Source organism: Scyliorhinus canicula, chromosome 3 (assembly GCF_902713615.1).
Source record: "Scyliorhinus canicula chromosome 3, sScyCan1.1, whole genome shotgun sequence".
In the NCBI taxonomy this organism is placed as follows: Eukaryota; Metazoa; Chordata; class Chondrichthyes; order Carcharhiniformes; family Scyliorhinidae; genus Scyliorhinus; species Scyliorhinus canicula.
In genome coordinates, this window is record NC_052148.1 from 221,561,650 (window position 1) to 221,577,380 (window position 15,731).

Genomic DNA, 15,731 nt, shown 5'->3' on the forward strand with positions numbered 1-15,731 from the left:
TTTCCGAGCTCAACGGCCGCCCGCAGTCAAGGGCATTCAGCCTCTGATCTCTGGGTAAGCGTTCTCCAATGCGGTCTTCAGGACACGCGACAACGCAGAATTGCCGAGCAAAAGCTTATAGCTAAGTTCCGCACGCATGAGTGCGGCCTGAACAGGGATCTTGGATTCATGTCGCATTACATCCACCCCCCCCACCATCAGGCCTGGACTTGCAAAACCCTACCAACTGTTCGGGCTTGAGACAATTTACACCTCTTTAACCTGTGATTATCCCTCTCCCTGGATCTGCAATGATTTGATTACCTGTAAATGCTCGCATTCCAAGCATTGTCCAGCATCTCTGACTTTGTCTATATAAATGTTTCTGGAACATACCTCGCCATTCACCTGAGGAAGGAGCTGCGCTCCGAAAGCTCGTGTTTGAATCAAACCTGTTGGACTTTAACCTGGTGTTGTAAGACTTCTTACTGTGCTAAATTTTGAGGCAGCATGTTTGGCAGCCATTGCTTTACAGCAGTGTCCAATCTTTTTAAGAGTGCGAGGCTCTTTGAAAATGTTTTCTGAATTACGATGGCAGGAGACAGCGGGGAAGGTGAACCAGTGGCCACCCAGCCACTGTTTCGGCATGTTTCCTGGTAATGCCTTATTTATAAGGCATGATGCACCGGGAACGGGTCAAAACAGCGCAAAAACCGACCTTTGCATCCAGTGGGTAAAACGTCTTTTTTTTCTGCCGGCTGCTGCACTTTGTGCAAATCTGGGATGATTGGGCTCTCGAAAACTGTTCAAACATAATTGAAAACAAGAAACTCACTGAGATAAGAAATAATTGCCAGAAAAATCAATATTATTCAACAAAGGACTAATAATATGAGAGCATCAATAAAAACAAATACTGTATCATTAAAAATATTTTAATATTTTAAATTCTGGCACATCTTGCCAGAAAATCAATAATTTTTGGGGAAAAAAATCGCAAAACTGTATGAATTGCATTAAAAATATATGGCACATCATTAAAGAATGCTTAACTCACTAAGATAAGGACTTTTTGCCCGGAAATTAATATATTTCCTGGCCAAAAAACCCTCAGAAGTTGTAAGGGCTTCAATACTACACAAAAATTATTAACTAACTGAAACACTTCGGCCAGAAAAAATAGCATATCAGAAAAAAATGATCAACTCATTATCACTTTTGCCAGAAAATCAATAATTTTTCCAAGAAACTCAAACTGTTAGGAATTATTTAAAAACAAGTGCAAGATCATTTTAAAAATGAGCAACTCATTGAGCTGAGCACATTTTACTCAAAAAAATCAATACTTTCATGGGAGACTCAAAAAATGTTAGAGCTTCAGAAAAATAGCTGGACATTCCAGACTTTTGCTTAACTCGAAGGTGATAAGCAACCTTTTTGCCTGAAAATCCTTTGCATCTTGCAAAGCACCGCATCTCCATCAAAACAAAGAGTCATCTCGACTCGAAACGTTAGCTGACGCTTTTCTCTCTACAGATGCTGTCAGACCTGCTGAGATTGTCGGGCATTTTCTGTTTCTGGTCCATCAAAACACGGCTGCGAATTAAATGTCATCGCAAAATCCTCTCGGAATGATAATCACCGGTCTTTCCCTTCCCGGCGCTGTCTACAGTTCCCCCTCTTTTACAATTGATGCTCAAACATCTCAGCCGGCCTGTGCCGTTAAGTTGTCCTTTCGTCCTCCCGCTCCCTGCTCCCACCCCTGGCCACCTCTGATTGGTTGTGTTCGTGATTAGCGGATCGGTGGCGGTCATTGGTCGGACTTTGTGTCAATCAGGCGCGGTCTCAGCGCCAGATTCTCCCTTGCCTCGTGTAAGGTGGGTCTGTTTGATGACGTCACTGGTAGTTTTTTTTTCTCCCCTCCACCCCCGCCCCACCTTTATTGTGGGGAACACTTGACGGTGCAGGTGATTTCTTCAGAGCCGGAGGGAAGAGTGAATAAGGTGAGGTTGGGGCAGGAGGAACCAGCACCTGTTCGGAGAGACGACGTCCCTGAAAGGTCGCTTCATTTCCTCGTCACCAACTATTCAATAAATTACTGAGGCAATGACTGCCGATAACTGCTTATATCTCTTTTGTGGAGCAGTCCCCCCCCCCCCCGCCCCCTCCTACTTCCAAATTGTATGCCTTCAAAGCGCCCCGGGATTGCGTTGACGCATCACCGGTGGCAGGAGAAAAATGAACCGGGTGCGGTGCGGTCGAGGGTGGCATCAATTTTTCGTCCGACGACAGCCAACCGGCCCGCTCAACCCCTGTTGGACGTAAACTCCCTCGCTGTGGAAGTTATGGTAGAAAAATGGATTAAGTTGTTGATTGAGTTCCCATGTGCGCGGCGAACCCTTGTTGCCACGTCTCGAACGGAACTGAGTTGAATAAAGGGGGGATTTTGGGCCGGTTCCCGCCGGCGCGTGCTTGCCCCACCGAACTCAAAACCGTTTAACTGGAAAAGAACCCGCAGGAACGCAGCGTTCCATGGCCTCGAGCCACTCTCGTTTCGTGCGCCATCCGACACGAGAGTTTGTTCACGTTGGCGTCGAGTGAAGGGAGGCACAGCCCTTCTCATCGCTTTGGGTGTCGCTGATAACTTCGGCGGGGTTCGTATTCTGTCCCTTTATAATGAGGTACTGAAACTGGTAAGTTAGCGCCCCAGCCACATCGCTTAGCCGTGAGATTTGGAGCAAAAAAACACGAACCCTGCATGACGATCGACCCCATGAATCATAATCAAAATGGCATATAATTGAAACCTGTTCGAAAACGGTAGCTTCTAGGTGCGCATTGTCCTCACACACGCCTTCACGAACTGGACAAGGGCTCATTTATTGTGGGAAAACAATTATTGCAAAAGCCTCATCAAATAAATAGTGCTTGATAATTAAGTTGGACTCACCAAAAGTCACATTCTTCATTGCAGCGTCAAATTGCAACAACAATAAACAACAGGGGTGGACACCTCAAATGTGCTTCTTCAAATGTTTGATGTCAACATTTTTCTTTATTTGATACCCATTGCATTTAATTAGTTGTGTTTTGTTGTTTATGAAGGACTAAACAAAGAGTGGTCGATAATTATTCCAATCATATGGGTTTGTGCTTTTGTCTTAATTTCTCCAACAAGACTTATTGAAGTCTCTTGAAGTGAGAGAAAACAATCTTAAAGATCATATTGGTTGCAAGAGTGAAGTCAGACAGTAAGAAGATCTTGACAAGTCAGTGGATGAGGTAGTGTAATGTATCTTGTGACCTGACATATCTTCATCAAGGATGACTTCCAGTTGCAGTCAATATTAATGAAATCTTTGGAACTGCTTTTCATAGGTACAGATTAAACTTGTACTGACTGGCATTCTGTTCCAGTTAGTTCTCTGTTAGGACTGTTCTGCAGTAAATAATTGTAACCGTATTTATAATTTAATACATTCTGAAGTCATAGTAACATATATGCAAGTTGGAGATTGGGTTCAAGGTGATTGTCTCCTGTGCTTTCAGAAAATACTGGCCATTGTTATTGTAAAAACTTAGTCTTTAGCTTTGATAATTTCTGGAAGCACTAAGAACAAAAACTGGCAAAATAAATAATTTGGATAATTACCTACGTTTTGATCTTACACACCTGAAATATGAACTTAGTGTTCCGGTCTTTCAAAATTCAAAGAAGCAGAAGTAAATGATTAACCTCAGATAATCTTAAAATCTTCCAGCATTGTGAGAAGAGATACTGGGGACCCACATTTCCCCCTATTGAAGTAGGGTTTCTTCTGTCTTGTATTTACTGTCTTTCAGTCTTGATGCAATAATTTGATCACAATTTGACTCATCCACCCAGGGTTATTATTCATCTGTTCCTTTCCCTGTGAATATTTTTACATGATTCTCGAGTCTGTGACTCAGTATCCTATTCAAAACATTGATAGTTCAATAAAGCTCCTAAATCTGTCATAATAGTCATGAAGTCATGTTCAGATTTACCCTTTCTCTGACTTAATATTTTATGTATTTGTTGCTTTCTTGAACACCTGGAAAACCAAAGGTTTTCATAACTCAGCATGTTAATATATTAGTTGTAACCAAACTAGAGTGGGAAGGAATTTCCGTTATGCTGTTCTGTTCAATATGACCGAACTTGAGCAATCAATAGGGACAAAAAAATCTCAAATTTAAGCACAAATTCCTGATATGAGTTTCAACAATCTTTTGTGCTGGTTTTTTAAAAAAAATCTAGAAACTGGTTCTACCCACAACTGGCTGCACTCGTTGGAATTATCTTCCATTGACCTTAAATCAGTGATACTTCGTGAAACTGATTCTTTCACCCCCTGTTTGGAAGTGTCAGACTCTCTGTCAGCTCCTTTTTGTCAGAAATGTATCACCGATTTCAGTCCATCAAGTGGGCAGCATGGTAGCACAAGTGATTAGCACTGTGGCTTCACAGCGCCAGGGTTCCATGTTTGATTTCCTGCTGGGTCACTGTCTGTGCGGAGTCTGCACGTTCTCCCTGTGTCTGCGTGTTTTCCTCCTGGTGCTCCGGTTTCCTCCCACAGTCCAAAGACGTGCAGGTTAGATGGATTGGCCATGATAAATTGCCCTTAGTGACTAAAAAAGGTTAGGAGGGGTTCTTCGGTTATGGGGATAGGGTGGAAGTGAGAGCTTAAGTGGGTCGGTGCAGACTTGATGGGCCGAATGGCCTCCTGCACTGTATGTTCTATGTTCTTAACAAATGAACAGCAAATTGGAGCTGTGAATATATTCTTGATCTGAGTTCAGGATACTGACCACTCTGACAATGTTATTCTCCAAAGAATTGAAAATATTTCAGTTCAGTGAGAATAGTTTAATTTCCGATGGAATCACATTGAATGGTGTGTTTTAGCGCCTCCGAAACCTACATTTGACTTGATCTGTTTTAATTCAAAGTAATTTGGCAAAATGGTATATACTGCAACGGCTACATAGCAATAACTATAATGTATAACATTCATCTAACAATGAAACACACATCATTGAAGTTTTAATCCTGTGGTATAGTGGAACCTGCTATTTTTTGCTGTTTTCCACTGTAACCATCAGCACCAAAGAAAGTATTGATGAAAACAGAATAAAATGTGGCCCACAAATTTCTCCTCCTATGTAAAAGGAGAATAAGGCTAGCCACATCCTGCACATCCTGAAAGTGAGGTTTGTGTTATGGTAACGATAAATTAGGAAACAGTAATAAAATAGTAGTGGGAGCAAAGAAGGTTATTCTTCATTGATGTTTTTGATATAAATAAACCTGAAGTTGAAAGAAATAACCTTAATTATGACTGGCATCATTTTACTATTTTGTTTGTCCATGTGAATCCGTGGTTGTGTTTCTTACTGTAATATTCGGCTTGCTGTGCATTCTCCATTCAGGTGCCAGTTTGTCCTGAAGGTTTACATGAAATGCAGCCAAAATCTATTTATTTGTTTATTTTTGGCAGCAACAGGAAACATCTGAAAACTGGATGTTTTGATGTGCTGCAGAATGCCAATGTTACAACAGCTGACACTGACAAATTGGAATCTTGAAATATTGCATCTCATATTGAATTGTTTTTCATTGCAGTTTTAAGATAAGTCTCTCAATTTTATGGATCTGGTTATTGTGATGAGTGACACTACTTTGCACCTGAGGGTACTGAGGCAGTCACGGTGGAAATTGCAGAGGCACTGACAATATTTTTCCTATCCCTCCTTTAAATAGGGGGTGGTGCCAGAGGACTGGAAAATTGTACATGTTAAACTTTGTTCAAAAAAAGGATGTAAAGATAGGTCTGGCAACTATAGGCTAGCTAGTTTAATTTAGTGGTGCATCAGCTTTAGAAATGATCCTGGACAAAATTAACTCGGACAAATGTGGATTAATTAAGAAAAGCCAACAGAGATTTGTTCAGGACAAATTGTATTTTACTAACTTGTTTGAGTTTTTGATGAGGTAACTGATAGAAAAATGGGTTAAAGGAATATGGGGAACAGGAATGGAGGTGGGTTTGAGATCAGAAAGAGACCTGCCATGATATGATTGAATGGTGGAGCAGGCTCAAAAGGCTGAATTACCTATCTCTGCTCCTAATACCTATGTTCCTAACTGAGAGGGTGATGAGGGTAATGCTCTGGATGGATGAACATATACGTCCAAAAGTGTGAACAGCTAGTCAGCAAAGTTGAAGCCGATGGGAGGGGAGGGGGCAAAAGGGATAGTAACAGCTCTGAAACAAAGGTGGTCGAGGGACAGAAAACAGTTGTTGTTCACACTGGCGAAAGGGGTTGTTCTTAGGTCCACAGTTTTTCCTTTTATATTAATGAACAATACCCAAAACCTTGAAGTATTTAGAACTGTGGAAGATAGTAATAGACGTGAAAATGATATAGGCTTGTGGAGTGGTCAGGCATGTGGAAGATGATTTTTTTATGTGGCTAGGAGTGATATGATTTATTTTGGTATGAAGAATGAAGACAAACAATGTAAAATAAAGAATACAGTTCTAAAGGGGGTATATTTGTTTAAGGTAGCAGTTACTGAGGCATCCTGAACTTTATAAATAAGTCCCAAACAAGGAGGTTTTCATGAGCTTTTATAAAACACTGGTTTGGCAACATCTGGAATATTTTCTGGCGGGCACCACCACATTTAGGAAGAATCTGAAGGCAGAGAGTGGTACCAGCTATGAGGGTATTCAGTTACCTGGATAGATTGGAGAAACTGAGACTGTTCTTGTAAAAGTTTGATCGAGTTGTATAAAATCGTGGGGGTCAGGACAGATTGGGTGAAACTGTTTCCATTGGCAGAAGAGTTGAAAAAAAGGGCATTTCAGGTGAATGGCAAAAGAACCAAAGGTGATGTGAGGAGAAATGTTTTTGTGCAGCAAGTGGTTAGGATCTTGAATACATTGCCTGAGAATGTGATGGAAGAAGATTAAGTCTTGGCTTTGATAGGGATTTGAATAATTATCTGAAGAGACAAAATTTGCAAGGTTACAGGGGATTGAGACATGGAGAATTGCCGTTGAAGAGAGCTGGCATGAAAACAATGGACCAAATGGTCGTCTCCTGTGTTGGTTCTATTGGAAGCATGAAGGTCAGATGCGTTTTTAATTTATCTTTAAAACTTACACAGCAAGAGTAGAAAGTGTACACTGGACATTTAGTTAAACTCGGGGTGGGAATTTCTATCTACAAACAAACGCAAACAAAATGGTGGTGCAGAACTTGCCACCCCATTTACACTTGTTGGTGGCGCTGTCACCTTGACTCTTGAAAAGGTGGCTGCCTGTACCAAGCACCAGCATCATTTAAATCATGCTTTGTCAGTCAAATTGCACTCTGCCACAGAGTCTTAGTTAATTCAACAGGATTAGATTGGGGAAAGATCTGGCTGTTGCACTGCCTTTCTTTCCACTGGATTTGGAGGATGTTTGGAAGACATTGCTGGTGGTGCTTTGAGCTGGCTGCATGCTGCCTTCAGATCCTGATGGTCCTCTTCTGAGAAGCTCAATGATTGATGTTGGAGTGGTTTTGTTCTTGAATTGAAGGTGGCATGCAACAGCCAGTTCCTGGTGGAGTAAATTTGGACAGTTTCATTTGCTTCTCCCAGTAGATTGTGCTTGCAGTTATTTTAATCATTGATTCCCCTATTCATTTTGGAACTGCGCCTTGTTTGTGTCATCCTCCATTATAATTTCCATAGCCTCTTTTATTTTTTTTTAATCAATGTTTTTTATTGGTTTTTTGAACAAAGTATATTTACCGTTATGTACACAGGATAAGAGACATATATATATATATATATATATATATATATACATATATAGAATAGAAGGGCACACCCAAACGTACCAAAGAAAAGAAAATAGTAAATAATTTTTTAAAAATACAATAAAAAATAAAATAGAATAACTGGTAGGGTATTGTGCACCAGCTCAACAGCAGCAACTCTGTACACCTGGCAAAATTATTTACAACGCAGAAGTGGGCGACTGTTGGTGGGGGGGTAGAGACGGGTGGTGAATATACATTTGGGTGCCGGAGAAACAGTTACAGTGGGCAATACTCTAATGGTGTTGGTGTTGTTGCTTGCTTCTGGACGGATCTCGCTGCCGTCTCGCGCTCACCTCCGCTTCTGCCATTCCTCCCGTCTTTCATCCCCCCCCCCCCACCTCCCTGGTTCTCCTCTCTTGTTCCCTGTCTCTTCCCTCTCTTCTCTCCTCCCCCCCCTCCCCCCTCCCCCCCCCAAACCTGTGATTTGCCTTTCTTTCCTCTTAGGTTTAGCTGTTTCCCCCCCCCCCCCCCCCCCCCCCCCCCCTGGTCTATCTCTCTCTCTCATGCTTTGGCGACTTTCCCCTGATTCTTGGCTACCTGGCTATTCTTCCGCTTGTTCGTTGGCCATATAGGGTCAACTCCACCTCCACATGCGCAAGGCTCAGCCTGACACCAGCCATTCACGCAATTGCACCTAAAAGTGGTACACAGAGCCCACTAAACAAGAACCCATATGAGTAGTTTCTTCCCAGAGGTGGAGGCTAGATATGAACGGTGCCAAGGAGGCCTGTCCAACCACGCCCACATGTTCTGGTCTTGCCCCAGGCTTTCAGGGTACTGGACAGCCTTCTTCGAGGCAGTGTCCAAAGTGGTGGGGATGAGGGTGGAGCCATGTCCGAAAGTGGCAGTCTTCGGGCTTTCGGACCACCCAGATCTATTCCTGGGGAGGAGGGCGGGTGCCCTTGCCTTTGCCTCCCTGATTGCCCGCCGTAGAATCCTGTTCGGCTGGTGGTCAGCAGCACCATCCAAAGCTGCAGACTCGCTGTCCGACCTCGGAATCTCTCCAAATGGAGAAAATCAAATTTGCCATCCGAGGGTCAGACGACGGCTTCCACGGAACGTGGGAGCCATTCATGCAATTGTTCCGGGACCATTGGCTCTTTTATGAGCTGGAAAGCCCTTGGCAGTTTTATTGAGAAAACCTGAAGGGATGGTATTTCATTGCGGTCTTCTCTTTAGCTTGTTTACTCTCGTTGCTGTAAGTCTTCATTGGACAGTTTCTCTCGGTGGGGTGCAAGCAATTCCACCCTGTCAGCCTCTTCCATTTCATCAAAGCCAGCCTCTCTCGCCAAGGTTATAATTTCATGCTGAAACTCAGGGACAACGTTGTGATATTCTCCATGGTCACTGGCACACAGGCCACAATTTTTGCCACATACTGTTCAGACACGGTAACGTGATTTCATCCCATGTACCAGAAATTTTGTTGATGCCCTTGAGGATGTTGTAGCCACACCAAAATTCCCTGACTGATGGCACATTCTCTTGAGCTGCTGTCTTGATGAGCTTGGAGAAGATACAGCCTAGGTAGCAAGCCTTGAATGTCAAAATTGTTCCCTGGCTGTAGCAATGAAGTCATGTTGGATGGTAAGAAAAGTGCCTTTATATTTTCAGACAATTCATCATGGCTGACAAGATGACCTGGGTAATTATCTAAGAGGAACAATATGGAAGGTGAGATTTTCTCTTGCACAATATTTTCTCCAGGCAGAGATGGCATACAGGGATATCCATTCTTGTAAGAAAGCCACTGTCATCCAGGCTGTCTTATTTGAAAATGACGTGCAGATGTTTCTCGGAATAACCCCGTAATGGCAGTGGTGTCTCGAATTGGGACAGCACTAAGCGCTTAAACTTAAATTCTTCTGCAGCGTTTCCACCAGGCAGAACAGTAAGGTGATCTTCAGTTTAATTCTTGGCATCGTCTTCTCTTTCAAAATATGTGTTGTCTCGCAAACATTTCCAAAAAAGCCCTATCTGTCTAATGTTAAAAACCCATTTAGGTGAGCTGGCACCTTCTTCAGTGACTGCAAATGGGCAGGCTGTTCATTAACCAATTCTGTATTAGCTTTGCTGCACGTTTTAATGTGCTGATATGAATGGCTCTTGAAACAGCCACGACTAGCATTGCAATTTTCTGACAACTCTCACCGTGTTCATTTTTTAAGTCTTCATACAAGTTTTTGGATTTTTCTTGGATGACCATGAAACTTAAGAGGCACCTGCTGCTGGTTTTAGTCTTCGATCCAGACTGCCAAGAGTCTTTCCATGTTGCCTGTTATACTGCTTGTAGTCCAACTCAGCTTGTTAACATTTAAAGATGTGTCAATTTGTGCTTTGTTTGATTTTTGTCAGCATTGCTATGGATTGCGCTCACTGATGTAGGGTGTAATACAAGCAATGTAATAATATCTACTGCTTGTTCCCCAGCCTCACAAGGTTTTAAAACATCCTATATCACTGCAAAGCCGATGGCTTTCCTTGCATTCTTTGCAGCAGCAGGCACACTACCACTAACTGGACATTTCTGGCTCATATTTAAAAGTGACTTCATAGTCTTACCCACAGCAGGCACTCTTGGAACTCCATAATTTAAATCCAACTTCTTGCTTGAAAGAAACAACTCTGGCTTTGGATGCTTCTTTTTTTTCCTTAAAAATTCAACATTGCCTCGAGTCTGTACCAAGCCTCCTTAACAATGGCACTGATTGGGTCATAGGACCCCATGTTACATGAAAGGAGCTGATGCGTGATGACATGCATTGGGCAATGATGAGAGGCGGTGATAGTGCATGATCACGTCGCATGTAGTGAAAACAGATGGTGATGATGAAAGGATGGCAATGACGCACAGCACACACGGTGACGAGACAAGGCGATTACGTGAAACAACGCTAAAGAGGAAATCGCAACTTAAAGCAGACCAAAATCAAAAACAGCGTTAAGACAAAACAACTTAAAATGGGCAAACTTCAAATGAGGACTTTCAGTACCACATATGAAACTGATTCTGTTAAAAAGTTGATATCATTGTAGGAAATATTGTTGTGATCTTATTTTGGAGGAGCAGCACATATATAGCTTTTCTCATGGGTAACAGCTGTCAACATGCACAAGCTGATGGCTTCTTGGGAATTTCTTGCTTTCTGCATGTTACGGTAGCTCACAGCATACAGTATAACCTAAGAAGAATAGATGTGTGCACAGTTCAAAGGGAGGTTCCATATTGCCACCATGTTCTGGGAGCGGAATGTGCCATCAATTTTTTAACAGAATCAGCCAGTATGTAGAGGGCTGCTGGTGACGGTGACTATCCTCTAAGCCAAGGGTGGGCAAACTACCGCCCACGGGCCGCATGCGGCCCGCCAAAGGTCTTTATGCGGCCCACTAAGTCATTAAAAAAATAATTAAAAAAAATTTTTTTAAAATTTTTTTTTAGGGTTAATGGGGGAGGGGGGGGTGCTGTTGGGTTACTTACTGGTATAGGGTGGATACGTTGACTTTAGTAGGGTGATCATTGCTCGGCACAACGTCGAGGGCCGAAGGGCCTGTTCTGTGCTGTACTGTTCTATGTTCTATATGAGGCGCCCAGAATCATAACCGGGTGAAGTAATTATTTTACTTAATATACTATGCGGCCCTTTAAAATTGTGAATTTCTGAATGTGGCCCTTGCATGGAAAAGTTTGCCCACCCCTGCTCTAAGCACTTGAGTGCTGATCCTGCTGTTTTGCCCCTTGCACACGTAACCGTGTCTGCTGCCTGAATTGTTCACAGGACACCCTCTAATATTGGCTGCGTCAAGTTTCCTGCCTGGTGGTGTTTTACTGTATAATACCTATACTCCGTATAATCTTAGTATTAGCAATAAAACAGACAGAAATGTAGGAAATACTTGGGTCTGGAAGGGTCTGTGGAGAGAAAAAGACAGATGGTGTGACCATTCGTCAGAATTCATTAGTGAACATGCGCATCAAAAAACTGGCCATGACTGGGAAATAAAAATGGAATAACTTTCAAAAGTGCAATCTGGGAATTTGTGCGCAACTAGTGACACCCTAACACATCAATAACTCGCGTGGTTTTCCTGAGATCAACCTTGTTTTTATAAATTTAGAGTACCCAATTATATATTTTTTCCCAATTAAGGGGCAATTTAGTGTGGCCAATCCACCTAACCAGCACATCTTTGGATTGTGGGGGTGAAACCCATACAGACACGGGGACCCAGGGCCGGGATTCGAACCCGGGTCCTCAGCGCCGCAGTCCCAGTGCTAACCACTGTCCCACGTGCCGCCCCTCTCAGATCAACCTTTGACCAACTTTAAGTACTGTTTGCAGTTCTGGTCTCCATATTAAATAAAGAATTAGAAACATTGGAGAAAGTGCAAAAATGATGTACAAGAATGTTGCCAGGCCTGAGAGGGTACAGCTGTCAGGAAAGACTGAACAAATTGGGGCATTTTTAGAAAATGAAGAGGCAATCTGATAAAGGATGTTTATTGTGAAGGAGCTCGATAGGATTGGTAAGTTATTTTTTATTGTGGCCGAGCCTAAAACTATAAATACTGGATAATCACCAATGAATCTAAATAATACAAAATTTAGGAGAGCCTTTGTGAAAAAGAAATAGAGCAATATGTTGTGTTTTGTTTTTGGGGGTTTTGCTTTTCTTCACAGTAGAGTCAAAGGGCCGTAGATTATTTTGCCAAACCTTGCATACTCTTTGTCAAGAATTTCGATTGTCTTTTCCATAATCGTTGACCACATTATCATTATTTCAGGCCATTTGGAATGCGCAACCATTAGGTCAAGAAACATATATCCTTCAGTTGGTCCTTTGAAATCGATTTGTACTCTTTGCCATGGCTGCTTTGGTCAATCCAAAGGGTGAAATGGTTGAAGATGTGGAGTATTTCACGTGCATTCATCCTCCGCAGGGCTTCATTCCACACCCCAGCTCTCAACTCCTCCTCCTCCCATTTGAGCCAACCTCCTCCACTGGAGCGTCCTCCCTCTCATGTCTTTGTTAACAAAGTCCCTCACCTACAGGTAACTGAACCTAATCTCCTAAGGCAAATTCTAGGCTTCCTCAGAGATAAAGGAAACTTGTGTGTAGATGCAGAGGCTGTGGGAAGGGGCCTCACGGTAGCATGGTGGTTAGCATCAATGCTTCACAGCTCCAGGGTCCCAGGTTCGATTCCCGGCTGGGTCACTGTCTGTGTGGAGTCTGCACAGGACCCCGTGTGTGCGTGGGTTTCCTCCGGGTGCTCCGGTTTCCTCCCACAGTCCAAAGATGTGCGGGTTAGGTGGATTGGCCATGCTAAATTGCCCGTAGTGTAAGGTTAATGGGGGGATTGTTGGGTTACGGGTATACAGGTTACGTGGGTTTAAGTAGGGTGATCATTGCTCGGCACAACATCGAGGGCCGAAGGGCCTGTTCTGTGCTGTACTGTTCTATGTTCTATGTTCAAGCTCTTCCAGGTCTGCAAACTTATCCCCTATAAATAAGTCGCTGAAGTACTCTATTCCCACCTGCCCCCACCCCGGAAACCTCGCATCCAGCTCTGGCGGCGCAAACCTATAATTATCGCGTAGCGGCACCCACAGAGACATGCCTTCCGACCCGAAATGTTGCCTGCACTGGTTACAAATTTACAATGCTGAGACCATCATCGGGCTCACGGAATATCGGACTGGCGAGAACGGGAGGGTGCCAACAACACTGTCCTCAAACTAGAACTCCTACATGGCGCTGCCTCCATCTGCCCCCAACCTGCCCATTTTTTGACCATTGTGATATTTGCAGCCTAGTAGTCATTCAGCCGACTTGGCATTACCAGCCCTCCTCCGCCCCCTTTCCAAAAACTCCGACCTCCCCCGCGGGGTTTTTCCTGCCCACATGAACAATGAAATAATCCCATTCACCTTCCTAAAAAAGAACTTGGGAACAAAGATGGGGATGTTCTGGAACACGAACAAGAACTTGGGTAACACCCTTCCCACAGCCTCTGCATCTACACACAAGTTTCCTTTATCTCTGATGGGTCCCACTATTTCCTTAACTAACCACTTACCATCAAGATATTAATAAAACATCTTGTTCTTTAAACTTACTTGCTAATCTTTTTTCATGCCCTCTCTTTGATTTCCTTATTTCCTTTTTGACTTTGTCCTTGTACTTGCTACATTTGCCGAGGCTATCTTTGTTCTTTGTGCCTATCATACGCTTTATTTTTCTGTTTGATCTTCACCAGTATTCCTCTAAACAACTACGGGGGGGGGGGTCTAGATTTGGCAGTACCCCTCTTATTTTTGGAGGAGACATGTCTACTTTGTACATTTAGGATCTCTCCTTTTAGTGCTTCCCAATGGTTTTCCACTGATTTATCCTCTCATGCTCTTTTTCGGTCACCCGGCTCCTCGCGCATTCTTTTTCGGTCACTTGGCTCCTCTCGCGCTCTTTTTCGGTCACTCGGCTCCTCGCGCTCTTTTTCGGTCACCCTGCTCCTCTCGCGCTCTTTTTCGGTCACCCTGCTCCTCCCGCACTCTCTTTCGGTCACCCGGCTCCTATCGCGCTCTTTTTTGGTCACCTGGTTCCTCTCCCGCTCTTTTTCGGTCACCCGGCTCCTCCCGCACTCTTTTTCGGTCACCCGGCTCCTCTCGCGCTCTTTTTTGGTCACCCGGTTCCTCTCCCGCTCTTTTTCGGTTCCCCGGCTCCTCTTGCACTCATTTTCGGTCACCCGGCTCGTCTCGCGCTCATTTACTCTCTCATCCCTCACCTTTCCAATCTCCCTCATCACTGCTAGCTTCCTCAGTTGGTGTGCCAACATCCTGCTCGTTTTTCCCCCATACTCATAAACTGGCCCTCTGCAATTGCCCTACCGCCTATCCCGTGGACAACAACCCAAAATCCATCTGGAGCTTCTGTCTGTCCTTCAATAGCACCTCCTCCGGTGCAATCGAGTACCTCCGGTCCACCCTCAAATTCTCATCCACTAGCCTTGCTTTCCTCTTGTTCCACCTGCTTCCTGTGCACCTGAATTGAGATGAATTCATCCCTTAATAGCCACTCATTGAGGGGAGGCTGTGATCTTCCCCGTGTTGTTCAGTTCCATATAGGTTCGGATGGCCGCCCTCACCCTCTCTCAAACCCCCTGATCCGGCAACAATCCCACACCCAACCTCCACTGCGGCCGCTGAGCCTCTCCCTGTGCCACTGCAAATCCATCCAGTGCGGTGCGTGGTCAGAGACCATGATCGGCGAATACTCCGAATCGGCAACCCCTGCTAACAGCGCCTTATTCATTACAAAAAAGTATCCGGGAGTACACCCGGTGCACATGCGGAAAGTACGAGTACTCCTTTGCCCCGGGCCTCCAAATCACCATGGGCCCTCCACTCCGCCACCCCCCCTTCCCCTCCATACCAATAATGAACCCCCTTGAGTCTTTTGCCAGAATCGAAACCTTCAAAGACTGGGTCACGACCGGTCCAGCCTCTGATCCAGAACCGTGTTAAACTCACCCCCCATTATTAGCCGCTGCACGTTTAGGCCCAGGATCTTCCCTAATACATATCGTTCCAATTTGGGGCATAAACATTCACCAGACCCACAGACGCCCCTTCCAGTTTCACACTAACCTTCACGTATCTACCCCCATGGCCAGCTACAATACTGCCAACCTTGAAGGCCACTTTCTTGTTGACCAGCACCGCCACCCCCATCGTCTTCATGTCCAACCTGAGTGGAACACCTGCCCCATACATTCCTTCCTCAGCCTCGGCTGATCTCCCAGTTTCAGGTGTGTTTCTGTTTTTTTATAATATTTTTTATTAAAGCTTTTTCCAACC

At 44.1% G+C, this 15,731-nt stretch overlaps 1 protein-coding gene across 4 annotated transcripts in view; it reads left to right on the forward strand.

Moving 5' to 3' along the window:
* Positions 1 to 1,618: 1,618 nt before the first annotated feature.
* Positions 1,619 to 15,731, forward strand: part of rbm46 (RNA binding motif protein 46) — a 120,818-nt gene continuing 106,705 nt past the window's right edge. The window contains exons 1-2 of one of the 4 annotated variants that reach the window (XM_038792273.1): positions 1,619 to 1,982; positions 9,493 to 9,552. Coding sequence is in view for 1 of the 4 variants with exons in the window: in XM_038792271.1 (XP_038648199.1) it covers positions 2,656 to 2,660 (5 nt within the window). In the remaining 3 variants the exon portion in view is untranslated. Of the gene's footprint in view, positions 1,983 to 2,172; positions 2,673 to 9,492; positions 9,553 to 15,731 lie in introns of those variants that run through there. The other 3 variants (XM_038792272.1, XM_038792274.1, XM_038792271.1) reach the window with 3 other exon arrangements.